Source organism: Diaporthe amygdali (assembly GCF_026229845.1).
Source record: "Diaporthe amygdali strain CAA958 chromosome Unknown NODE_35_length_488319_cov_65_809586, whole genome shotgun sequence".
Classification (NCBI taxonomy): Eukaryota; Fungi; Ascomycota; class Sordariomycetes; order Diaporthales; family Diaporthaceae; genus Diaporthe; species Diaporthe amygdali.
Window position 1 is genome coordinate 373,373 of NW_026517055.1, and position 25,424 is coordinate 398,796.

The 25,424-nt window shown below is 55.2% G+C and overlaps 6 protein-coding genes across 6 annotated transcripts; 4 read left to right on the top strand and 2 right to left on the bottom strand.

Moving 5' to 3' along the window:
- Nucleotides 1–944: 944 nt before the first annotated feature.
- J7T55_011315 (transporter protein) lies at nucleotides 945–1,624 on the top strand (the record flags this gene model as incomplete). The annotated part of the gene is made up of 2 exons (XM_053133206.1): nucleotides 945–1,195; nucleotides 1,498–1,624. 2 exons carry the CDS (start codon nucleotides 945–947, stop codon nucleotides 1,622–1,624), a joined length of 378 nt encoding a protein of 125 aa, XP_052988987.1.
- Nucleotides 1,625–10,192: 8,568 nt separating this feature from the next.
- On the top strand, nucleotides 10,193–11,125 carry J7T55_011316 (uncharacterized protein; the record flags this gene model as incomplete). Its single annotated transcript, XM_053133207.1, has 1 exon — nucleotides 10,193–11,125. The coding sequence occupies one exon, from the start codon at nucleotides 10,193–10,195 to the stop codon at nucleotides 11,123–11,125; it is 933 nt and encodes a 310-aa protein (XP_052988988.1).
- Nucleotides 11,126–11,169: 44 nt separating this feature from the next.
- On the top strand, nucleotides 11,170–11,436 carry J7T55_011317 (uncharacterized protein; the record flags this gene model as incomplete). The annotated part of the gene is made up of 1 exon (XM_053133208.1): nucleotides 11,170–11,436. One exon carries the CDS (start codon nucleotides 11,170–11,172, stop codon nucleotides 11,434–11,436), a length of 267 nt encoding a protein of 88 aa, XP_052988989.1.
- A 2,877-nt stretch (nucleotides 11,437–14,313) lies between these two features.
- Nucleotides 14,314–17,163, top strand: J7T55_011318 (c6 transcription factor; the record flags this gene model as incomplete). Its single annotated transcript, XM_053133209.1, has 5 exons — nucleotides 14,314–14,490; nucleotides 14,570–14,751; nucleotides 14,937–15,249; nucleotides 15,366–15,700; nucleotides 15,924–17,163. The coding sequence occupies 5 exons, from the start codon at nucleotides 14,314–14,316 to the stop codon at nucleotides 17,161–17,163; spliced, it is 2,247 nt and encodes a 748-aa protein (XP_052988990.1).
- Nucleotides 17,164–19,225: 2,062 nt separating this feature from the next.
- On the bottom strand, nucleotides 19,226–21,045 carry J7T55_011319 (uncharacterized protein; the record flags this gene model as incomplete). Its single annotated transcript, XM_053133210.1, has 4 exons — nucleotides 19,226–19,795; nucleotides 19,863–20,264; nucleotides 20,368–20,600; nucleotides 20,655–21,045. The coding sequence occupies 4 exons, from the start codon at nucleotides 21,043–21,045 to the stop codon at nucleotides 19,226–19,228; spliced, it is 1,596 nt and encodes a 531-aa protein (XP_052988991.1).
- Nucleotides 21,046–23,359: 2,314 nt separating this feature from the next.
- J7T55_011320 (oxidoreductase) lies at nucleotides 23,360–23,797 on the bottom strand (the record flags this gene model as incomplete). The annotated part of the gene is made up of 1 exon (XM_053133211.1): nucleotides 23,360–23,797. One exon carries the CDS (start codon nucleotides 23,795–23,797, stop codon nucleotides 23,360–23,362), a length of 438 nt encoding a protein of 145 aa, XP_052988992.1.
- Between the last annotated feature and the right edge of the window lie 1,627 nt (nucleotides 23,798–25,424).

Consider the following 25,424-nt stretch of genomic DNA (forward strand, 5'->3'; position numbering starts at 1 on the left):
TGGGGGGGGGGGGGCAAAGTAGTTGGGAGGTGGTGAGGGCGACGGTGAGGGCTATAGGGGTGGGGTGACAGGTGGTGATAATGACGGCGGCGAAAGTGGAGGTGACTGTGAAGGTGAAGAGGAAAGTTGTGACTATCATCACACGCGTTGCAGTCGAAGCCAAACGCGGGTGCAAGCTCAGAGCTCTGCTTGTACCTACCCGCCTGGACTAGGAGGGCAGGTACTTTGGTACTCAGGTGGGCAAGGGCACTGATGAGATAAAAAAACCGTTGGCTCTGATAAGATAAGGCACTGCTGGTAGTTGGCTCGTGCACGGCTTTTTCCCCACCAGGGATGACCCAAACCGCCAACCAAACAGGGCACAGGGCTGGGAACAATAGGTTATCTATTTAGGCACCTGGGCACTCAGATAGTCGAGTATGACGTAGGGCTGACTGGGCTGACTTTGGCAAGGGTTCTGGACTCCGTTACACTGCACATACTACGCAGTAAGCACCCCAAGTCGGGGCATTTCTACCATTTGCCATCTCCATCCTGACCGCCGACAGAGACACACCACAGATTCAGAGACGGTATCACGGAGCATTCTTCCGGCGGAATATGCCTTTGTGCTAAAATCCGAGTCATCGTATTTGTCAATTCGCCACCTGCAGATCAGGGTCCTCGACTAGGGGCTGAAGAGGAGACTCCCGAGAGGCTCGGGACGGGGTAGAAGAAGCATCTACGTCCCTTTGTGCAGCAGCCTGGCAGCGGTGCTTATTTCAACCTCCATCTTCTTTCTCACTACGGTGGCGACGCACTCAGATCTTCTTTCACCACAACACTCTAGTCTCCCGCCCATCCACTCGCCTACATCCATTTCTAGACCCCCTTCTCTCTACGCTTTTCAGCCTACACCTACCTATATATCGTCTTAACTTGTTCAGCAAGTCATCAACGCCACCATGGGTAAGAAGACAAAGGTCAAGCCGACCCACTCCTCAGATCAGCCACCAGCCAACTGGACAGCTACTCGTCCCCACAAGTACTGCGGGCAGATGGACGCTGCCAGCCCGCGCAAGGGCAAGGCAAACAAGACACACCACTGCGAAGCCTGCGCCATCGCCAAAGCCCGTCTCCAACGCCTCGACTCCAAGGCCACTGCCGACAGGAGGGAGTCCAAGATGACCTGGATGGCTGGCGGTGACGAGACATGGTAGGACGGTTGGGTGTCCATCATCACAACCCATCCGTCCACTCGTCCACCTATCCCACGTTTCGTGGTGTGTTCGAGTCGTCTAGCCAGGTAGGCAACCCAATGCTTCGCCACTGGTGGCCTTTGAACACTCTGCTTACGTCGTCCCAGATTCGATCATACTGGCTGTAGCCTGGAGGTCAAGGGAGGGCGAAGTAGTGTCCATGCATGCTGGAACCACCCTCCAACCTCCAACCTCTAACCCAGGCACTGGCGCATGGTTAAGAGGTGCCGAACGAGGTCTCGGGGACAAGTGGGAACAGGGCCAGCCTCGACCTGGTCCTGATGGGCTATCAGAAGCCCGGGTGCCAAAAGCGGCACGGCCTCGTTATCGAGGCAGCTGAGTGCCCTACGGTTCTCTTCTGCCGCAGTTTAGCCATAGTTGACTGACGGCCGGCAGAGTCGACTACGGGAAAGTCTCGCCCTGTCCAGGGAGTAGTCTTGTTACTCCCGTCGGCTCCTGCACCTGGTTGTCTTTCCCTCCGAACCAGGCAACATATTCAAATAGAGTGTTTGTACGCAACACAGTCTTCTTCTGTCACCCTCCACGTGTGTATTTCCTCCTCTTTCGTTTATGTCTTGTGAATGTCCCACGTAAAGAATCCGAGCTCTTTCTATCATCGCAGTCTCTTCTCGCACCTTTCTTGCCATCTTGTAACTCGAAATTGGATCGACTCGCATCATTCGGGTTGGTCTAGGGGATGTGAATCATGCCGAGTGGCATAATCCTTTTCTGTCTATGGTATTCGAAGGTTTGATTTCGTTTATATCAGTCTCCGAGGTCGAAAAGGCTTTTGTGGCAGCTAGACACGGTAGATGCCGTGCGAGGGACTGTCGAGAGAAAGTCCACGGCTACAAAGAGCCTGACGTCAGGCTGTCAGCTTGCTTGCCAATATCAAAGAGGTCGCAAACACATTCCAGTTGTGGTGAATACCACGAAGAGAGGCTAAGGCAGAATGGTCGTGTACACCCAACCATGCCTGCTCAACACTCCAACTACCGACGATGGGCAAGCTGCCAACCACCTCACCGGAGTTAAGACTCTTCTCCGCCTTCCTGCCTATCTCGCGGACAGCAGGTACGGATCCAAGATGGAACCATGAACCGCTCTTCCTGCTTCAAGGCGATGTGAAGACGTTGCGCACGGCGCCACGTTTTGGCTCCCGTGTCGCTCCCGGCGTAGCCGCCCAGCAGGACCATCTGTATCTCTGCCTGAACCCATGCAGGGGCTCGGGGGGATCAACTCAGCGCGCAATGAAATGTGGCTTATGGCGGGGCTGGGTCAGGTTAGACCAAGCTTGTGAGACATCTGGTGCGGTCTTATTGGGCCGCGGAATCTTCACTGCTGGAGTCGTTGTTTGCCCCGTCCATCAAAGCCCTCTCATCGTCGTTAAGCCTGCTAATATTCCCCGTTCCGATGATCGACCGCTGGTTTGGAGCTTGAGGACCCTCAAAGCCGGTACTGGGACGCTTGTCCTTGTTGTCGAGGTGGTTATTGCCATGGACCGGACAGCACGAGCTGGAATTTGGACTCTTTCTTCCCACTATTTTTCAACCCCTCAACTGTCTCATCGGACGGTGACCGTTCGGCCCTTCTGCCTTTGTGGGGACACGACCGAAAATACCCTTCCCATCCAACTCTAGGCAGCTTCGACCTGGACAGAACTTTGTCTCACGCCGTCGGGAATTCGGGATCTGGGACTCGCGTGGGTACTCGTCGACCTCGTTGAACGTCGATCAGGGGAGTCGGAAGCAAGGCGGAAGGCCCGACGTCCCGGGGTTCAGCATGCCGTCGAAGTCGCCACGGGCGGTGGGGCAATCGTGCAGGAGGATGGGGGAGGGGAGGGAAAGATGGGGGCCTGTTGGTCAAGAAGCCTCCGTCCAAGGAAGGAAAAAGCAACCTGGGAAATATTTTGTCGTCACGACTATTGCCATGATCGACGCTTCTGTCTGGGCAAGGGCGTGTCGTGCCGGGCTGCCAGAGCGAACAGAAACTTGGCAAAGGCCGGCAGGCAGGGCTTATGGACAAATGCTTGTCAGGATTGATGGAAAATGGAGGGTTGTGGGTCCGAACCAACAGCCGCAGCGACGGTCGTTGTGGGTTAGGCCCTGTTACACCGGGAAGGAAGTCATCATCACCAGACCTCAGAAGCGTGGGTCGGCAGAAGATTGTGCTGCGGCAGGAAGGTCATCCGGCGAGGGCCGGTTGTCAGACGGCCAGAGGGTGTATAGCAAGTGATTCTGGGAGCGGGTCTGCCCTGTTGAGTGCTGGAACTCCGCGGGGAGGGGTTGGGCACGGCCAGAGTATGTTTCCGTCTCACCTATCGTTGACTAACTAATCCGGAGAATGCCGCACCTGTAGGACTGCCTTTTTCTTGACACGCAAATGGGGATGGTCTGGGGCACACTTCGGGATGGTGACACGCAGGCGTCGGCTATTGAATCGGGCCGTGTGGCGTTGATGAGTTGGCAGAGGATGAATGGCTGCGATGGACAGCCCGCTGCAGATGGTAATAGTATGGGACCGTCATAACGAGACAAAGTCCTCGGAGTTCTCTGGGCGGGAACGAGCAGCTCTATGTAGGAGCGAACAGACTGCCTTCCTGGGCGCATAGGGAGGGAAGCGAATGGTCGTTCCAGCAACAGGCAGGGAGTGGGAGTGACAAGCTTGATACGCAGCGTCTGGAGTGAGCGTATCCGGGGATGGGAAAGGGAAGGGGCGCGGTCATGGCTGCGCAACGTTGCTGACCACCCCCTGGGTCGCTGGACGTTGTGCATTGGATAGGATGGGCAGAGACAGGCCTGATGGCCTCGTCGACCTAGGAAGTTTTGGGCTGCTTGCTCACATGTAGACAGTGATGAGACATAGATGGAAACGCGCGAAATTTTGATGACACGGTGGACAATCTCGTTCTACTCTCAACGATCATGGCATTGTATGCATCTATATATCTACCTTGATTGTTCGTGGCATGTGACTTTATATTCGAGTCGCGATGGCCGCGTGAAATCTCTCCTTGCCGTCCAGCTCGGCTGGGTGCTGGGAAGGTGGAGGAGGGGGCACTCGCTGAACAGTGATTTGTTGTATTGTTGTCCTGTGGGTGGGCAGGCTGTCCTTGTGTATTGATGCCTCCCGAACAGGCGGCCGTATTATACGGCTGGCCGTGGCTGATTCCCTCGAGGGGGCAGTGTAGGGTGTCCGCATTCGCGACAACGGAATAGGGTTCTGCGGCTCTGAAGGGGGTGTTGTTGTTTCGTTGTTCAGGCAGGCGGTGGAAGGGGAGGGGGGGCTGAAAGGGGACGTGGGCTTTGTCTTCCACGGGGCTGGGTTTTTGATGCCTAACCTCTCTCGCTTGGTTGCGACGGGGTCCGAGTCCCAGTAGTTGACGGCTGGCGGCAGTCCATCCATCCATTCAACCACCTGTTCATCCATCCATCCAGCCTGGCTGGCTGGCTGGCTACTCTGGGCGCCTTTTTGTCAAACAAATGGATTCCCCTCGTGCAGAGACCCATCAATCCAGCCAGCCAGCTATTGTCCAGCAATGGCAGATGCGCGGCGGCTTTTGTCGATGCCCGCGACGGAACCCACCCCCCACGCGACAGGAGTGAACATCCTAGCAAAACTCTATCACGAACGCATGATGTTTTCTCAGTGACGATGTATGACGTGTAAATTTGTTTGGCTGTCGAGATGTCTGGGACCCGCTTGAGACAGGCCCAGCATTCCTTGTTTTTATGTGTTTTTTTCCCCTTCCATTTGTTCCCTGTCAGCCATCCACATCCAGTTTGTGCTGGAACATATACTCAAGATACTATCTTACTACTATACAAAGAGATTCTGCTTTGCTCGTCTTGCCCTTTCTTGATGCGGGTCTCTCGTAGCTGGTGGGGATGTGGTCGAACGGAAAGCGATGAATTGGTCCGGGCCTTTTGGCAAGATGTGAATAAAAACCAACAGCCGAGCCAACAAGGCCGCTGGGAACCTTGATGATAGCGTTGCGACACATGGGACGAGGCGGACATCAAGCGAAGTGGTACGTGCTTATATATACACAAGTGAATGTTGGCATATATATACATATATACATATATGTACATGTGTATATATACACATACACACACACATATATATATTTACATGCAAACGCGTGTATACAGGTATTTCCGGCACTCAGGGCTCGTAACTGAGTTGGTAATGCATCTAGAGACATATTAGTGAGCGGAACCCAAACCCTATCTATGTTTGAAAGGCTGTGGCATTATCTTGAATTTTCTGATTCAAGCGGCACAGCGTGCCGCGACCCCATGCTGCGGTAGCTACGACAACCACGCTTGCCGCGAACATTACAATCTCCAAGAGGTGAGATCCAGAAGATCATCGAGCAAATTGACTTGAGGCGAGAAACAATTCGCCCCCCGTGGGTGAAGACCACGTCATTCTTTTCCTTGACTTGCGGCTGCTCACCGTCCAGAAGACCCATGGAATGGTGTGGTGCAGTGGATTAAGCGATCCTTAGCCCGAGACAGAAGAGTTGGGGGACGCTGCGCAGGACCCAGGTGCTTCTCAAGTCCGTTCCACAACGGGGCCCAGTCCCCGGCCCGCTCACCAGCGGCTCAATGAGCAGGTACTGTGCTGTATGACCGGGATTTCCGCATCGGGGTCCTGCTCCGGACGTGGTTAGACGTGGCATGGGCGTTACCACCCTGGGAGTGTGATGGGAAAATGGCTGCATGCTGTCGGACTCCCATGTTTGTCGCACGCATCTTGGCTGATGCGCAGCATGGCTTTTGTCTTTTAGCCTCGTCTGCAGAAGTACCATGCGCTACTAGACTGCCACTTCGCAGGCTATGGGGGCTAGGGGGAGCGTTGACGAATGGAACCTGTTCTCGAACATGGGCGGGGAGCAGCCGGACAACCTTGTTATCCAAGGAGGAAGAGAGGCTGGGTGTTTGTGTGTGTCTTCATTTGTTCGTATGTGTAGAACAAAAGTGTGTGTGTGAGAGAGCAAGAGTGGGAAATCAAGAGAGTGTAAGCGAGAGGCTCGGCCTGCGATGAGCGAGGTAGAGCAGCAAATGCCGTGTCGTCGGATGAGGGGCTTCAGTGCAACCGGAGTGGCCAGAGATCTAACATGACGGGCAATTGACTGTTTTTTGATGTGAATTCATGTGTAACCTGCAAGGCCATATTCCAATGTAAGTAGTGCAGAATACATAGTTATGCCGGCAAGAATCACGGCGCAGGCGTGTCGTGATGTACACGCAGTGCCAAACAAGCACGGATTCTCGCCAGCTGCGTTTGGAAGTCTGGCGTATACAGATTAGCACGCCCTTCTCCGCGAATAGTTGCTTCTTACCGTTATGCAGCAAGTGCAATCTCCTGATCTGATGATGCGACGGAAGGATCAGGGCTAGAGGCGATGATTCGTGAGAGGGATGATGCCTGATCCAGGCGTGGAACGGAGGGACAGATGATGCTGACTGTTGACCATTGATCAAGGCACTGCTGCATCTGCTGCAGTCTCCAGGGCTACATACTTTGGTAAACCAGATAAGATCGACACGGAATTCACATGGAAGTCATCCAGGACATGATGTCTCACTTTTTATTTTGGAAAATCATGTCGCAGGGTTCAGCAGCGATGTGATCCAACATAGAGCCTCTGTGGCCGAAACCTGGGAAGAGGTTAAGCTGCTGAGTTGCTCTGCAAACCTTGGAACGGAGGGGCCGTTCAGTCCATAAGGGCTTGACAACGATGGACATTGCTGCTCCCAGCGCCCTTGATTCTTCAAAAACTAACTTCAAATTTCTTGTCCGTCATCAAAACAGCATGAGAAGGATTTTGTTTCTTTGTATAGTAACGTTGTCGAGTCGTTAATCAAGGGTTTGCAGTGGCGTGTGTGCCGTATCTTGGTAGAGTCTGTGGCAGATCGTCGCCTAGTTTTAGCAGTAATTACCAACCCACAGAGGCACCCGCTTGGGTTCTGCTCTGCCCCGGACATGAACTTTCTGACAGCAATTGCTCAGAAATATTGGAGATGGTCAATTCGGTCGGCCTGGATAAAGCAAAAATGTTAGGAAACCCGTCCGTCTGAAAGCCTACAGAAATCTGTCGACCAGGTCAAGGACCCCCTTTTATTTTTCTCTTTCTTTTCGGGAGCTTGTTTCGTGGTCCTTGTTTCTGTTTGTGGGAGGCAGCGAGCAGTATTTTATCGTCTGTCCAGGGACCACTCTGCTCGCCCCTGGGGGCGGCCTCGCGTAGCAAGGGAAACTCTAATTCTTGCCCGGGTTCCCATTCATCGACAGACTGTCGTTGCTTTGAGATATCTCGCATGCCCATCTCGGCCCATCGAGATCTTGGAATTCGCCATCCAAATGGTCATCGGTTTTCCAAGACAAACATGTGTGGTAGAATACCTCGCTTGCCGGGATGGTCTACCGCCACTTGGCCATAGCACTTGAGGAGAAACGAAATCGCAATTATCAGGCTTTCACAGCTAATCCCTCTCATTGGCCACGACTCCGGAGAGCATTCCGCGGGCGTTGATTGGCTCCGCCGGACTGTTTCCCTGTGACGTATTTTACGCAGGTCCGTGGTTCGCCTCCTGGCGTGGTTCCTCTTGCGTAGTCCCTTTGGCCTGGTCCCATCTGTCCTGGTCACTCTGTCCTGTCTGCATGTCTTGTCTACATGTCATGACCTGTTCAGTCGCTCCTGTGAAAGACGAAAAGAATCCGGATCCGGAACGTGCTGGTGTCAAATGCCGCCGCATAGTCGCATAGTCACATAGTACACCGGCTCGAGACTGGCACCGGACTGGCACCGTGTCTCTAGCCTCTGGCACGCCCCCTTCCGCTTCCACTTCAATTCCCACCTCCCCCTCGTCTGTCTCGCCGTCCGCCCGTCCGCCCGTCCAATCAGCCCTAACCTCCGGAGTCGCTCCGGTGGCCAATCATCGGCAGCCCAACTTAACGGCACTGCGTAACCCTCTGCCAAGTAATGTCCTGATCGACTTGCCCGGGACTACAGAGGCACAGGGCACCCGCAACCCGTACCTTGGGCGGCTGTAGTGGCTAGATCGGTCGGTGAGTTACCAGGTTGAAGAGAAGAAGAAAAACTGCCACCACACCGGTCGAGCAAGAGATAGGAGACGTTCCGGCCGTGGCCTTTGGTCGTCTCGGTCTGCAAGAGCTGCTTGCTTGCAGAAGAGACGGCTTCTGAGACTGGCTCCATGTCCAGGCCCACCGGCAGTATCGCCCTCGCTCGTACTCGCGCTCCCTCGCGAATCCGCCACGGTGAACTTATAATAATAATCAGCTGCCGGGACGAGGCAAAAGACCCTCGTTCTCGGGAGGAACAAGGACAAACAAACACTTGCTGTCGTAATTTGTCCCTCAAGTATTCATCACTTCGCGTCCATCAATATCACGACAGCCAGACATCTGGACTGCCCCAAAGTACCAGCATCCAGCTTGGCTTCCCCTTTGGTGGTATCCGGATCCTCGACAATCGAATTGACTTTGAGGGCGCAGCTGTCACTTGTCGGTACGGGTCCTACCACGAGCATCCCTGGTCACGAATCCAGGCCCTCTCTCCCCTCTACTCCTCCCTCCATCCAGTTCAAGCTCCAGCTCCAGGGTCCAAGGGGCTCCACCTCTGCGCCTTGGAAGCTCAGTCGGTGCGCCTAGCAGCTTCTCCAGCAAAATCTCCGCCCTCCCTCCACTCGCACAGGCACCTGGTACCCGCTGGCGCCCGTTCTCTTGGCAGCTTTTGGAAAACCGAAGGGGATCGCCCCCCTCTCTCGCATGCCAGTCTGCCAACTTGCCTAGTTTCCGCCGGTTCCCGATTGTGGTCCTGGTTCTGTTCTGATTCCGGTTCAGGGTCTGGCCCCGGGCCCGGTTCTGAACCTGGTCCTGGCCCTGTTCTCGATCCTAGTCCTGTATCACCTGTCTGCTGCAGATTGCGGGTCACACTGAAGGGCTGACCCTTGATCTGAGCGGGCACAGCTGGCCCGGAACCCATGCCGACGTTTGAAGCCCCTCGGTTTTATTCCCCATCCCACTGTTACCGCAATCACAACATCACCAACACCATTCCCGCTATTACCACCATCACCACCACACCACGCTGCATATTGGTCCCTTAGCCTATTGCACAGTGTGCCGCCCTGAGTGGTGACCTAGAGACTAAGTCCTCAAAGACCGTCCGGTTGTAGGGCTAGTGTTTGCTAGCCCATGGACAGTCCCAGTTGGCCAGGGAAGACAACAAGGTACGTTGCGTGGCATATATCCTCGTCATCTGCCCTGCGTTATAACCTGCCCAAGTGGGAGTGCTGATGTTGTTCACTGCGCTTCGTAGTCCTTGCCCTTGCCCGTCCCTATAGTTCGTCTTTCCTCAGACCTGCATTGACATAGTCTCCGTCTGACCACTCGCCAGCCGTATAGATTGGGGCCTCACTGTCCCTTCACCAGAGATAGTAGCCTTCTCGACTGGATCCGGACACAAGTCTCCAGCGGGAAGAGCCTTGAGTCAAACCGCTTCTAACCCTATCTTGCGCTAAAACCATACTCCGGCCAGAAGCCACCAGCGGACCAAGCAGGTGATAGTGGTGACCTTTCAAGCCCAAGCGGTTGTGTTCAGTGACAAAGACGACGAGTACACTTACATTGAGACCACCGCCCACGCCCACACAGGAGGCAGGCTACCTCACGAGCCTCACATACCCACAAACCCACCCACACACACACACGGAGAGAGAGAGAGAGACAGACACACAGATACACACCACAGGCTGTGACACCCTCCTTCCGGCGAAAATCGCCAACAGACTCGAAAACCGGAGCCACAGCGACATTGGGACGAGTTGTTGCAAGGCTCGATGTCACGCCTAGATGACTATCCCTGGCACAACCCCGGGTCTGCGTATCTCTCGGATCCGGGTGCGATATCAGCGGTAGACAGAATGCCTCCCACGCGCGCAGCTTCTTCAGCCGATGCCCATACAACACCACAAGATGCGCCAATGACAACACCGCTCTACGAATACCCTCCCGATGGCCATTTTTACCAAACATACCCAACCTTCTTCGGCTTCAGCGGCGCTGTGGACCAGTCTCTTCTGGCGTTCTCGCCTTTGTGCCAGACCGACAACAGCGGTCAATATGTCTGGGATCGGTCTCTGGTCGATGTTGGGGGTCATTTTCCCCGTGACGCGCCAGCAATGATCGGCAGCGAGGGAAACGGAGTACAGGCCCTGGCCTTGTGGGATCAGAACAAGCGGACAAATCCACCTATGATGAGCGGTGACGCTATGGCAATGGCAAGTCCCATGGCCCAGTATGTTACAGTGGAATCAATGCCGGGAATCAGTGGTTTCGAACCATTGCAATGGCATCCTCGGCCCATGGGACAAGTACCATTGTCGCCCAGTCAGAGCCAGAGCAGCCACTACACGTCGTCACCTTGCAGCGGTCCTAGGCCAAATTCTTCAAGGAACAATAGCTACTCATCCCCACCGACATTGAGAGCCAATTCGGTCGCGATGGCCCAGCTCGACGCGCAATTCGAATCCGTGCAAGAACACGCAGCGAGCCCAGGTGACAACCCGCGGGCAAGCACGAAATTCTCGAGACAGGAATCTTCGAGTAAAAGCAAGAAATCTTCGTCTGCGAGACAACAAAAGCTGGAGTCACGGAAAATGACCAGGATGGACTCAACGGCAACGGCAGGCTACAACGGGGGCGCCTTGGCATCCCCAGCTGTCACACCATCACCAGAGAACAGCATTATTGTCATCCCGGACAGCCCGGCCCCCGAGAGCCAGATTCTAACTAGCAACGAGGCAGACGCACGCGCGGAGAGGGCTCCGGCGCAGCGGCCACAAAGTGCCGCGTAAAGACCAAGTTGGCGGTGGCGGACCTTGAGTCGACGGAGCGGGCCATGAGCTCGCAGCACCAGCATCTGTCCATAACGGCCAAGGGGCTGCGCGAGGAGGTGCTGCTGCTCAAGAATGAGCTGCTCTCGCACGGCAACTGCGACGACTCCCTGATCCAGCAGTACCTGGCCAACCAGGCGCGCATGGTCGGCAACGGCGTGCTCAACCAGCATCAGTACCAGCAAGAGCACGAGCACGGGAGGTGCAGCTTCAGCAGCAGCCGCCTGCCATCGTCGACGCCTTCGCCTCGCGCGCTGAACGGCGGCAGATAGTGTTTATTCATTTATTTTTATTTTGTTCGGTTTTCTTTTTTAAGCAGAACCACGGGTTCCCAATCTTTTTTCTTCTCTGAAAGCCGCCGGGATGGTTTTCACCCAATTTGTGGTATGATGTACATGATGGGGTGGGTATGTGACGTGAGGAGGCACAAGAAGCAGTGGCGTTGGATTATTTTGCTTTACTCCTTTTAGGGAGAAGCTGCTTGTCGGCAACGAGGCGTTATAACATGGAGCCCGGCATAGTAGCATTGATACCCCCCTGCTGGAAAGGAGCGAGGCGGATTGGGGCAAGAGGACAGAGAGCGCGCGCTCGCTGGGAAAACAGCAGTTGACAGTTGATTGAATTTTCTTTTTTTTCTGGATTTTATCGCCTGCGAAGACCGAATCGTCTGTCAAAATTGAGTCGCTATGGGAGTAGGTTGGTTGACTGGCAAGACAAAAGCTAGTGTAATTGGCATGGCAGACGACACTTTCTTCGCGCAGCGTTTTTTCTTCATCTCTCGAATCTAGGGGATTTTGAAGTCATATCAGTCACTAGGAATACAGCACGATACTGCCCGTAGAGGCGAGTTCTGTCAGAGAGAGGGAAAGGAAAGGGTGATTCACCGATTCAAAACCGAGGAGCGAGATCGATTGACGTGGGCCATCGTGTTCTTCATCGCTTCGTCTTTTATTTCTCCCTCTCCATCTCTCTTGTGTCTTTTGTTCTCTTTTTCCCCCTCCACGCGTCGACATGGTCGGCAGCAACCAAAAGTTCTGTATCTCAGTCGCGAGGAATATTCGTGGTCCTCGGACGGAGTGAGTAGGGGACGCGGCTACTTCTAGATAGACAGGTCTGTAGGTAGAATTCGGCAATGGACTACTCTACACACGAGCATGACGATGTTTCGATGGCACTCGGTGTGCAAACTGTACGAGAATGGCGTCCAGTTCCACGTGTTCAATATTGGATTATTGCGAACCTCGAGCTGGAAAAAGGGAATCGACCGGTAAGACTGTTGTTTATTCTCATGCGAGCGATCTGTCCCAGGATCTTCTCGCTCGGGAGCGGTCCTCACGTAACACCTGTTGTTGCGACTGGCCATCCCAGCCTTGTCATGTCCCACGATAATTGATTTTGCATGTTGATCTCGGTGGAGCAGTGGTTTTATTCTCCCACTACCCCATGTAAGGTTGCTGAAAGTTCTTGGTGGGTTTCACAGTAATGCAGAATGCGAGATGCTCGACCATGATTGGAATGGCGAAAAAATAAAGGGGGCGAGGCCCTTCTTCCCCGGAAAAAAGTCGTGATGCCACCTGTAGAGTTTTGGCCCACGCAGGGCGGTAACAGTATTCGCCACGGTCTAGTTCCCCCTCTGCTCGCTGCACACCCGCTCGTGGGCGGGAATAAGGGGGGGCCTTGGCTCGCCGGCAATGATAGTGTAGGCGAACGAGTCAAAGTGACGTTTTGCGATGGAGACGGCAATGATTGGCTGGGCGTCTGCTTACGTACTCGAGCAAGACACAAGAGGGCGAGAGGGGGCGAAGAGGACGTCAGTTTCAGCTTGGGAGGCGGTTACTGCGCAAGGGCAGCTCGGCTTTGCATTGCGTGTAACAGCAGCCCTCACCACCATCGCCCGATATCCTCCTATTATCACCAGCTGCACCCACCGTTAACCTTAAAAGAGGGATAAATAGCTGATAGGCTTTTTGCTTCTGCCAACTTGCCACTACTCGGCACGCGCGCGGACAGAGTAGGGCGGGAAGTGTGAGTTGATTGATAGGAGAGAAAGAGACTGAGAGAGAGAATCGGCTTCGACGCCGACTGGGGCCCTTAGGTTAATTCCAAAAAGATAGCAAAGCATACCAGGATCAAGAATCAGTCCAGATCTCCCGGGGCCTCCTAGCTGTTGGCGGCGCGCGTCAAGTCCCCCAGGCCCCAAGGTCCCAAGGTCCCGAGAAAAGGATGTCATCATCATCAGGGTTGTTAGGGAAGAAAAAGCTGCCTCGCATATTGCCCGCCCCGGAACAGGGCACGCGAGGCAGCTCTGGAGAGGGAGGAAGTAGCCCGTTACAACTGGGAGGAGTAGGAGGTCTTCCTCCGAAGAGACAGAGGCGAGCGGGTCGGTTCGCGTGCGACGCCTGTCGATCCAAAAAGTCTGCGGTATGGCCTTCCTGTTATTTCTTCGCTCTTCATTGGCGGGACGGGCTCCGGCCTTCACGCCTTCTGAGGAGGCGGCCCCTGACAACATGCGATGGCTCCCCTCCCCGTTCCGGTATTTGGTTGTACACAGATCCCGGAAGGGAGCCAACATCAAGAGAACCACTGTTGCGAAGCCCATGCAGTCTGGTCACTCGGCGTGGCGGCCCTTATGGGCTCGTCTTGTCCGCCGCAGGCCACTACTTGTCTCTACATTCCATCATTCTCGTGCAGCCGGCCTGTTTGCCACCTTGTCACCAATGAAAAGAACACTGCCCTCCTGTTCGTTCAAAGACGGGGGGAGTAAGCCTTACAAAAGTATACCGCGTGCTGGCTGCGCGAAGAGAACTTGTTGGGTCCGGTAGCGTGGCCGGAGACTCGCCCTGTTGTTTTGGGGAACAGCCCACGGGGGCTGCTTCGAACAATAGAAACAGGCCTGCCTTGGCTGGTGGCTGCGACTACAGCACTGCTACTGCTGCTGCTGCTCACGAGCCAGCCAGCCCTCGGCGGGCTTCCCCCATTTTCCTCCTCCCCCCCTGGCCATGCATAAGACTCCATCGTCCATAGCAACTCTCCTCCTGTCCGAACATGTCTGACTCCTCTTCGCATTGCTGCAGTGTGATGGCCAAAAACCGATATGTTCACCGTGCAATCGGCGAGGCACCGAATGTGTTTACAGCCCTCGAACAGAGATGACTCTTGAGGAACGGGCCGAGTTGGAACAGCTGCGGCAGCAGCATGAATTACCTAGGAAGGTCCCTGGCCACGGCGGCGACGATGGGGACATTCTTCACCGGCTCAAGACCCTGCCGGAGGACGAGGCCGTGGCCCTCTTCATCCAGTTGCGATCAGGGGCTCGAGTCAACGACGTAAGCTCAGGGCCCTCGCACGCCGTGAATTCTTTTTAATCTCCAAGCCGAGCTCTGACTCTCTCCATGGTCTCTTTAGAATGTTGTTACGGCGCGAAGCATTCCGGCGCCATCACGGACAAGCCTCGAGTTCGAGCTGATCCACCGACACCCAATACTATACCCCGTCGTGACTGCTGCTGAGTCTCCCGAGATTGAAGTGTCGGGCCTCAGGGTCCTACCATACCAAGAGCATGAATCGGAGTCCACTGGCTCCAGAAAGTAGGTTGTTTCCCGGTGTTATCCGGCGTGACCCCATGGGTCTGGACCCAAGGACTTAGGGCAATAGGGAGAGGGGGAAAAAAAAAGGCTGGCCCTGGCCCTGGCCCAACAGCCAGCCCCCCTCGGGACTAACTATCCGGTATGTCTCGTCCCACTGCTCACGGGTGACTGACAATGTGACCCAGACCCTCCTCTACACGACGACCCTCGTCTCTCCGGTCCTCACCCACCAAGGCAGGCTTCCGACGGCCCTCATCTCCTGAACCGAGCGTCCCCCTCGAGCTATGTGACGAGCGGCTCAAACACATCAGGATCCGCAACTGGACTCAGATTTCCATCTCAAACCAGTTAGCGGCGAGCTTAATCTCCTTCTATTTGACAGTTGACCATCCAATTCTTGGGTTGTTTGATGCAGACCTGTTCCTAGGCGATCTTGTGGCCCACAAGACCGAATTTTGCAGTCCCCTGCTTCTCAGCGCCGTGCTTTGTTTTGCCTGCGTACGTAGACTACGACACAAACACAAAAACACACACACACACGTTCTCCGTCTCTTTCGTCCCTTGTCCGGATGCCATCAGGCTCTGCCGGCTAACATCAGCCATCTTCTAAACAGCAAGGTTACTCGAACATCGAAGCCGAGACGGCCGTCTTGAGCTATGCGTTCTTCACCGAGGCGGAGCGACTACATAGGGAAGAGAGCACGGGGAACCCACAGTACCAATTCGCAATCCCCAACATAGCTGCGACTCAGTTGCTCAGCCTCGCGGCGACATGCCATGGCCGCAACGAGCTGGCGCTCAGATATCTGGTCGAGGGCATCGAGCTGGCCCACCAGAATGGCCTGCTAGCAGTGGGCAAGATGCATTCGGCTAGGAACTGGCTGGATGACCACGTCGACTTTGTAAAAGCTGCATCACATACAGCATGGGGAACCTTCTGCAGGGCGACGTAAGTTCTCTTGAGAGTCTGATACTTTTATCTAGAATGCTGCGGCTGCTGCTACTGCTGCTCACTTCCTTTCTCTTCCCGTTGGATGACGCATCCAATCAACCTCTCTCTTCCCCCCCGTCGATATGGCGGGCCCCGACAGGTCGATCCAAAAGGCTTGCATGGCGGTGGCGAAGTGTGGGCTGTTTCCCGGTCGGCTAATGTGTGTCTCTTTGCTCGGCAGGCTCCTCGGAATGAACTACCAGTACGCTTACATCGATATACCGTCGTGGTTGCCGATCCCAGGCACAACCATTGTTCGAGCTGACGGCGGGTCGGAGCCGTTCGAACTCCCGGGCTACATGGGTCAAAGCTTCACGGAGCTGTGCAGGCTGACGCCACTCATCAACGAGATGCTGCACGACTACTACGACAGCGGTGATGGCGTGGCCCCTACCAACCGCGCCTCCTTCAGCTTCGCTCAGGGGCTGTACCGCAGGATGCTCGAGTGGGCCGACTCCCTGCCCGTGACTATGGCACGCGGCGACGGCATGCCTCATCACGCAGCTATAGTCCACATCTACTTCCACACCGCCGTGTTGGACCTGTTCCGCCCGTTCCCGTACCAGCGGCCCGAGACGCCCTTCCGGCTCGACGGCTTTGACACCGACGAACCGACGCCCGAAGGGCTGTGCAACGCATCGGTGAACCAGCTCAAACACCTGATCCTCGTCTTCCGGTCCAGGTACCCGTGCGCCACCTACTCGATGCTGTGGCAGAACGCGCTGCTGTACATAGCCAACGCGTGCCTGCCCCTGCAGCGCACCGTCCCGTCGCTCCAAGCACAACCAGATGGTACCACAGACGAGCGCGCGGCGGGGCCCAGGAAGGGTGTCATCGACGACGAAGGCTCGGCCGACGAGAGGGAGGAGTCCGAAGAAGACGACGATATGGACCGCCGCAAGTGGTTCATGGCGTGCGTCGACGCGCTGCGGGCCCTGGCGCCGCAGTTCGGTATCGTCACGGGCATCGTGCAGGGCATCCTGAGCATGGCCATCCTGAAGGGCTTCATGGCCGCCGTGGACGGCCGCGCCATCATGGACCAGCTCAAGGCCGAGACGGAACTGTCGCGCCAACACCGCCGCGAGCACTTTGCGCGGAGCCAGGGCGGCGCGATGCCTGCAACTGCCGCGGCGGCCGAATTTACCGACGGACAGGTCGATGGGCAGGTTGACGGGGTCGAGACGACCAGCAGGGTTACCTACGGGTCCTCCGGGGGCCAGCTTAGCGCCGGGTCTGGCCCGTATTTGAGGGGGCTCGCCAATCTCCCCGGCGCACAGGCCGGCGGCAACGGCTTTGTCATTGACCTCAACGAGGCGTCTGTCAACCCGAGCGCCGCGTCGCTGGACGTGCTGGCTCGGGCCTTTGACGAGCTGGCAATGTTCGATGAGTTTACGACAGGTGAGGATGGAGCAGAACGCTGAAGGTTTTCCGTCTTCTATATAGGGGTCTCTTATACAAAAGGATGATGGCAGGTTGGGTGTGGTTGTGGTTATAGTTTGGATCTGTGTGAATGCCTTGACGGCCCACGTTGCCTCGAACAACGCAAATCAGTACGAAGGACTAGGAGAGTCGAGAACAGCGCAGGGACCAACGTCAGCCAGTAACACAATGCGACAGCACTCTTTTACGCAAGAAGTCGTTATTCGTCGCAGGGTCTAGCACCAAATGCTTTCCCTGTAGGCAACTCTTGCTTTGCAAACTGGTCACCGTACTCGTGGGAGGGTGCTGGCTACACTATGTGAGCTCAGTGTGGTCGCTCAGGTTATATGCTAACGGCATGTTGTTGAGTGATGCGTGGTTCGACAAACATGCCTACGAGGTCATCAAGCCAGCAGAGGCACTGCTTCCTCAGCTCTAGACTTGGGTCTCGTTGCGTTCTCTCGTTTGCCTGGCAGTCCCCACGGTCGACAAGATTTTGAAGCACAAACGGCTTTTGAGCATGACATCGTGTTGGACTTTGACGGGGGGCATTGCGCGGTCTTGAGAAATGACGAGCTCGTCATATCAACGGCCGTTCGAGCACTCGCGATTGACGCCCATGACCTCACTGGTTGGCTTCTCACCTCAAGCACACGGAGGATCAAGGGCCTGCAACTACATTTTGACATTGGCTTGCATACCACCAAAAAATGGAACATGAATACGACGGGGTTCCATGTGTGTGTTTTCGGTGCGTTACCGGTGTCACAAGAGGATCCCCTTCATATACAAGCACTGGGCCGGGGTGTCTGATTCGGTGAAGAAACCAGCTTTGCATGAAACATTTGACCTTGAGGATAGAAGAGACTAGATAACAGAACTTTGACTACTCGGTCCTTACCGGCTGTCAAGATATTGCTGCTCTGCACATATGGCTTCACATGCAGGTTGGAGTTGAAGGCGGCAGGCGCTGCTTCGCTTCCATTGGCTCCGATGTGTACATGATATGATTTTGCCACATTCAGATCGCGTAGATCGCTGCCCGGAACCAGACACGGATACAGCCCTTGACAGATTGACTATACGTCCACACGTCAAATCGTACTAGTGCCACAAACCCCCTAAAATACTTAGCCTCCCCTGCAAACCACAACTCCTACTTGATTCACACAAGAAAGTGCTGGGGACTAAGTATAACACGCACCCCCTTTTTTCTTGTTAGAACCCAAACCACATGCAACCAGTTGATGACACCCTTCTCTCTCGCGCCGAGCTTCTCGATTCGAGGGACGGGGTGACGGCGCCATCGCCGGCGCCAGCCCCCAATCTGTCCGTGCTTAGCAGCCAAACCATCCCGGCCTGCTCGCCCAAGGGTCGGCAAAATTTCTAGCATAAACGCATTAGGCAGCCCGCGGCCCCAAAGTATCGCAATCCAAAAACAATCGCGACTATCAGCCAGCCGCGTTGCATCGTTCTTCACGAATGGATGACGATCCTAACAGCCACACTCGTGCGTACGTCCGTCCCACATATAGCTGCCGACAGCCACGGCGCACGAGCACGCGATATATGAGTAAACACGGAGAAAAACAACAAAGCCACTGCGGCCAACAGGCCGGGCCGATCCGGCGGCCCCTGCAATGGAGACGGGGTAGGGGTATAGGGGTGAGGCGCGACGGGAATGCTGCAACTTCTATCATGGACCACTGTCCGCGAGTTGCCCAGGCACCCACGTAGGACTGGGCCAAACCGGATTTGTCGACCGCCGATGCAATTCCCACCCCCAACCCGGACACATGAGCCCGTCAACTTGGCAACCAACCATCCCCCATCCCAGCCAATATCGCCACTGATTGGTCCGAAGGGGCGTAGGCATGGATTTGACCACTTAGTGTTTGTTTGTGCCCAGCCTGCAGGGCTGAACGCGTATAATATGCATGTGAGTAAATATATATACTATTTAATTAAAACGCACGCTGTCACCCGTCCGCTTCGGTCGATCTACATACATTCTCGCCCGAGGCATATCCTGCTTGTGGGCTTCTGCCGCCGATGATTTATGAATTACCATGCGGCAACCCCAGCGCTCAGGTACAAAACATCACGCACCGCGCCGCCCTCGCCTGTCGCATCGATCTTTACCCCGACCGCCCCCGTGATGGACGTGTCGATGATGCCCAGGTCCACCGAGCCTGTCCACAGCTGGTAGCCACCAGAACCCGTCGTGCCCGTTCCGGCCAATTTCACGTCGTGCTCGGTAATCTTGGGCGCCAGTGTCCCCTGCTGCCGCACAGGGGCGGTGACGACGACGTTGGCCGGCGAGGACGCTTGACCCGGCCTGACGGCCACAGTGATGTCCACCTTGGTCCCATTGATGGTTGTCTGGCTGGGCACTACGAAGACGTTGTTCTGCAGTGGGAAAGACGCGGACGATGCTGTGCCCCAATCGACTCTCAGGGTGGTGTACGTGTTGTTTTGGTCGGCCGGGAGTGAAAATGAGTAGTACTGGGTGTTTCCGTATACTGAACTCCCCGTCTCTCCCTCGGGGTCCAGTGTTATAGGGGCAGAGTCGCCATCGTCTGCAACTAGGGAGACCTGGATAGGCGATGGGGTATCGCTTGTTTGGGTAAGGACCTAGAAACCCGTCAATAATGCTAACCCCAAAAGCAGGGCCACGCAGGGCCACACAGGAAATGCGTACACGAATCTTGCCCGAGATATACAGATTTCCTTGGCCGTCGAGGTCGAAGGTGACGTTGACAGGCTTCACTTCCATTGGCGACATGGGCGGTCCCAACTCAACACCTGCCGGCACGGTGTTTATCATACGGCCCATCAGGTCGACGCAGGTGCCGAGAAATGCGTCACCCATGTCGTACAACGACTGCATCGTGGCGTTACCGTCGCTCTCGTACAACCGCAGGTCAGAGCGGGTCGTGATGTTGTCTGTTGTGACGAGCGGCCCGCCTCTGTTGCCCGTCCAGTCGATGTACTCGTGGACGACCTTGGCGTCGAACGCCGAGCGCGTCGTGTCGAAATTTGATCCGCCGTTCGTGTTGTTTGGGGTCACGGCAGACTCTGGGACGACATCTGGGAACCCACCCTGCACGAATTAGACGATGTGTTATTTTGCGACTAGCAATTGGGAAGGTATTCTTGGCGAGCACTAATAAGCTCAGAGTAGCTGTTCGTATATGCTGACTTACATGGTGAACTGACCCCATAGTATGGCCGCACGCCGTCAGCCCGATGGAGTCGGCCTGGTTGAACCCAGCCCTCTCAAAAAAGGCCATTGTCTCCTCAAGATTAGTCTCAGGCGCCGGCACGCCTGTTGTAGGGTCCGCCTGCAGTGCATCGATTCTCCCCGGCCGGTAGGGGACTTCTTGCCCGCCGCATAGGCCCATGGACATGACAGTTCCTATCGCAACGAGATCCGCCACTGATTTAAAGTCAGCATATCAAACTGCGTCAGTGTGACAGCGAAACCTCTCACTAGATACAGCATCGTTCACAAACGGCGCCCAGAACGTGAAACTGTCGTTAAAAGCACTGCCAGAGTTCTCCCCCCTCTCCGTCTCGAAGCCAATGCTGGCATCGATGCCGCCGGTCCCAGCCTCGACGTCCGCGGTGACGAAATCGTGGAACGCAACCCGCATCCACTGCGCCGCCGTCGTGCGCCCGCTGTTGACCGCGGGCTCGCCGACCTCGGTCACATAGTTGCTGCAGGGCGTGATGGCGGCCGAGAAGTTGGAGGCGTAAGCGCCCCAGTTGTCGACGAGGATGTGCTCGAGGAACGCGGTCTCAGGGTCGGGGTAGTAGAGTGCCGCCAGAGATGTGTGGAAAATCACGAGGGTGGGCGCGAGCAGGCGCGTTAGGAGGCGCATGTTGTCTAATTTTTTTTGTCTATATTATATATGGGTGGGTTGACATCCTGAGTGAAAAACGCGGCCTGTCTAAAGAGTGATGATGGATTACTGACCAGGCCAACATGACGATGGGTTCCCTTTTCCTATATGTGGTAAATCCTATGCCCACTTCCTCCAAGTAGCTAGCCGAGCCTCGATCCGCGATGCTTAGTCGTGCTCTCATCTGTGTAAGATTGTGGTATTCAATAATGCCACACCAACATAGCAATGTTGCAGCGAGATGCTTGCTTGCATATGCCTTTGCCCAGGCGGGAGCAACTAACTTAACCACCTTGACAGGGTGCCGAGGATGGCGAACCAGGACCCCGGTCAGGTCTCAGCGGGGGGGAAATCCGATCGAAATCATAGGCAGAAAACAGCAGCGTTGAGCAGATCAAGGTTGCGGTTGCTGACAGATGCAACGCCAGGACAAGCCTGGTGCGCTGCAGTCATCCAATCAGTGAGGAATCAGAATCCCAGAATCAGATTCCACTTTGCGGTCTAGATCGTGGGCCCTTCTTTTCTGTCGGCCCCACACCTGCAGCTGTCAGGACGCCAGCGAATAGGCGTCGTCGGACCCATCGGTGGTCTCACACATGGTGTGAGGCATGCTTTCACGCACGAACCCTCGCGGCTCCGTCATTGTTTGCCACTTGGAATCTCCTGTTGAAGCTGGGACCAATGGCGGTGCGATCAGAGACAGCAGTGCACTATTAGTTGGTATACTGTAAGGAGCCAGATGTGATAGTATAGCTAGCCACGAGACGAGTATTGTAAGGCCACACACAACTAGACAGCACATCAGGGGCAATACATAGAGATTGTGTCGAGACAAGTCATTGTCTTCGATAGCTATCTTCCTGCGTGCTGGTCACTCCATCTTGAATTCTCGCAGTCCTGCGTATCGCCGTTACCTCGCCTAAGATCTCGATGAATCTCGATGAATGTGGCGGTGGCAAGCATAGCTGTTCATGCTTGATCTGTCTCGATGATTCGGCTTCGAACGAATGCGATCGCATAATTGGGAGTCGGGCGGCCGTTCGAATATTCGGTTTTGTTCTCTCGATCCTGCGTGCTCGCTTCTTGCCCACGTCTCGTGTATTCCGGCCAGACGCGCCGCCGTTTCTCGATTATGCCTCCCACCCTTGAGTCTGGCCAAGAGCTTCCAGGATCTTGCTGCCGGTCGCATTGGTTCTTGAGGAGGGTTCCGTGCGGTCGTCTTCGGCTTAGCGATGCTCTATTGCACTTTGATTAGCCCAGACCCCAGACAGATCGTGACACAGTCCACCTACCTTCTCAACCACCATGTACACCAGCCCTTAGATCCTGCAGTCCGAGATGGAGAGGACAGAGGCAGCCATGATCCGGAGGTCCTTCACGGCGTAACACGCAGGATTGAAACACGGCATCGGTCTGCATGTCATTCCCTAACCGGTAAGTACCATGCGGATCTGGTGTTCAGGTGTTAGGCCAAGCGTGCTATTGGCGTGGGTAGAATAGTCGGGACCCGTCACAGGAGGGACTCAGAGTCAGGAGCGCAATTCACGATAGCTCAATGACACCTGCCGGTGGATCAATTCCTCGAGCTGTCAATCCGATTCTCGCGATAGGTGCTCGAGATAGTCGCCAAGCACAAGGCCCTTCATAACATCGCCTTCGCACGGCATCTTGCCTGAACAGCAACGCTTTACGCGGGCCGGCCACGTCTGTTGCCGCACTTAGTGTCTGCACGATGATGAGCGGTCGGTCGTTCGCATCGGTTGACCTATAAGATACCTGCTCGCGGGACAGAGTGCGTAGGAGGTCAATCATGACGGTGAGGTGTGGCCCTGTTGTCGAAGTCGGGATGTGTGGCTGAAGGGGGAGAGCCATGGAAGCCTTGATTAGGCGTATGTCAGGAAATATGCCCTCGAAAACGAGGATACGCGAGGATACGCGAGAGTTTTGCGTGAAGAACAAGAGCTACTTACGACGAAGTCGATCTTGAAGTGCAGCTGTCAGCACGGACCCAAGACTCACAAACTGGATCTCAACGAGCTGTAGCCATTCCGGCAACTCGTGAACCCGGCTGTCTATCCAGCCATGTCAAGCAGACTGGAGGCTCAAGGCTCTTGCGCGCGTCTCTTGATACTGCCTCATGGCGACTTCATGATCTGGGGCCAGGCAGCAAGAACTTGATCAAGGAATGATCGGCAAACCATTGGCATAGGGCCACTTTGGTGCCGTCGTGTAAGTTGCGTCTCACACAGGACGGTTCCACCACGATCGGCACGCCGCTCTTGACGAGCTTCTTCTAGGTGCTAGCGCGAGGTAGCATGAGTAGGTTGAGAGTCTCGAAGGCATTGCATGCAAATGTGGTCTCCCGGTGTGGTTTGTAATGTTTCCTTAGGGCATCGTCCCCACTCATGGCAATGTCTACCGCCGTGGCATCCGCAAATACCAGGTGTTCGGCGTAGGATTGGCTTAGAACTGTGAGGTCATCCTGACCCCAAGTCTGCTGTCTGAAGGAGCAGCTGGACATCCTTTCGCTTTGGTATATGGTGCGCACGGCGTGTCTCAGCCCATTGATCACACCGTCGAGGACTTTGTTGATCATGGGGTGGCTGCGTGGTTCATGATTGCGCCAGAGCCTGGGCGAGAAGAATATCCTGCGTAAGGGGAAGCTTGAGTTATGACTATAGTCCAGTATCGCCGACGTCTCGAAGATCCTCAATAAGGCGACCGTGGTCATCGTGGGGGAAGGTCGCAGTGGAAGGCTGTATTGTTGTGCTAATTTGTGTCAGCGAATCGACAGCCAACACCAACAAACGCGACACTAAATGTCGCGTTCGAGTCTTGGACCGCCGCTCCTGGAGTACTCGAGACACATCTGTGAGGTTCATTCCGGGCCACCAAGACCTGACCGATCAGGAACCGTTGCCGCGCTTCTCCTCAGGCATGTGTAGTAATCCAGATTGTTGCTGCCACCATTGAGGACTCTTTCCACGAGTACTTAACATCCCGATCCGTGTCCCTAGATTGCCTGGCTTGTCGGACATGATGGTCTCGCACGCCCGGCCATGCCTTGACGAGGACAAGAGAAACCCAGGCCGGTTGTGGTGATTGTCGGCTCGTCCATCGGATGACTGTGTGAGTGGCCTGATTAGCACAGCATGCGCTGCCATCGGTCGAGTGTGAGCTGGACGCGGATGAATCCTCTCTGCCGGCCTCGATGATCAGAAAGCTATTGTTTTCCTTGCCTCAAGAGAGACGTCCGGCAGCGAGCAGTCCTCCAGTGCCGCCTGGCTCGGCGTCAACAACCCCAACGAGTGCAAAACGAGGCGAAATGTTCACATTAGCCTCCTACGAAAACGTAGCCGAACGTGTTGGCAGAATCCAGTGGATGTATGTATGGAACTCAAGGCCGGAGAGAGCAGCCCTCGTGAATGACCACAGTGTTCTGATACTCAGGGATTGACCTTGTCTTGACCAAGAGCCTGGAGCATTCGCGTGTTGGGCTCCGCCTGTAGGTGCCTGAGAAGGGCAGCCTTCTCGGTCATCTCTGCATCATTGTCCGGACCAAGAACATCACTGCGAAGTAATGTTGCTCGTGACTGTCAACATGACATCCACGAAGAGACTCAGCCTATCCCTGGGCCCGGAGCTTGCCTCCGGTCCAGCCTATCAAACGAGGCGTGTAAATATTTCCAAACCAAACCCCGAAGGACAGCAGTTGGACTTTAACAGGAAACCGTGTTTGCCGCAGAGACGGGCTGGAGACGGGGAAGGACAAAAAGCAAGGCAGCAGGACATCAGGACTGAAGACGATCCACAGAAACGGTTCAAAGGCCAATCATGACCAGGTCGCCGAAATTGGAATTTTCGATCGATCGATGTTTAAGGTTCACTGTCGTGTTTGTTCTGCGGCTCACAGGTGGTGGTGACGTTAGTGTGACGGTTCCAGGTCGTGGCAGGGCAGAAGGCCGCAGCGTTGGATTATGGATTGATTGATGCAGACTGCCTCCAGCCGTGGGCCCCAAATCCCGAGGTGGTGATCCCTTATTCAGTGTCTGTCTGCCTTCCCACCAGCCCAATTCCAATTCATCCGCCCAACATTTTTGCTACCATCGAGCCGGCGCTTCTTTTCTTCGCCTTTTAATTATCGCTCTGTATTAGTCATCATTCTACTCATTCTTGTGCATAGTCTTTTTCACAATCTCACTGATGATATTCACGTCCTATATACTTCTTCAATACATAATATTCTATACCCGAAGCATCCAAACTACCTCGGACCCATCGACTCCTTCATCGTGCGACCTGCGGGGCTTTGCGTTACGATCCAAATAGACGAAGGCACGCCAAAGGCGATCCATCCC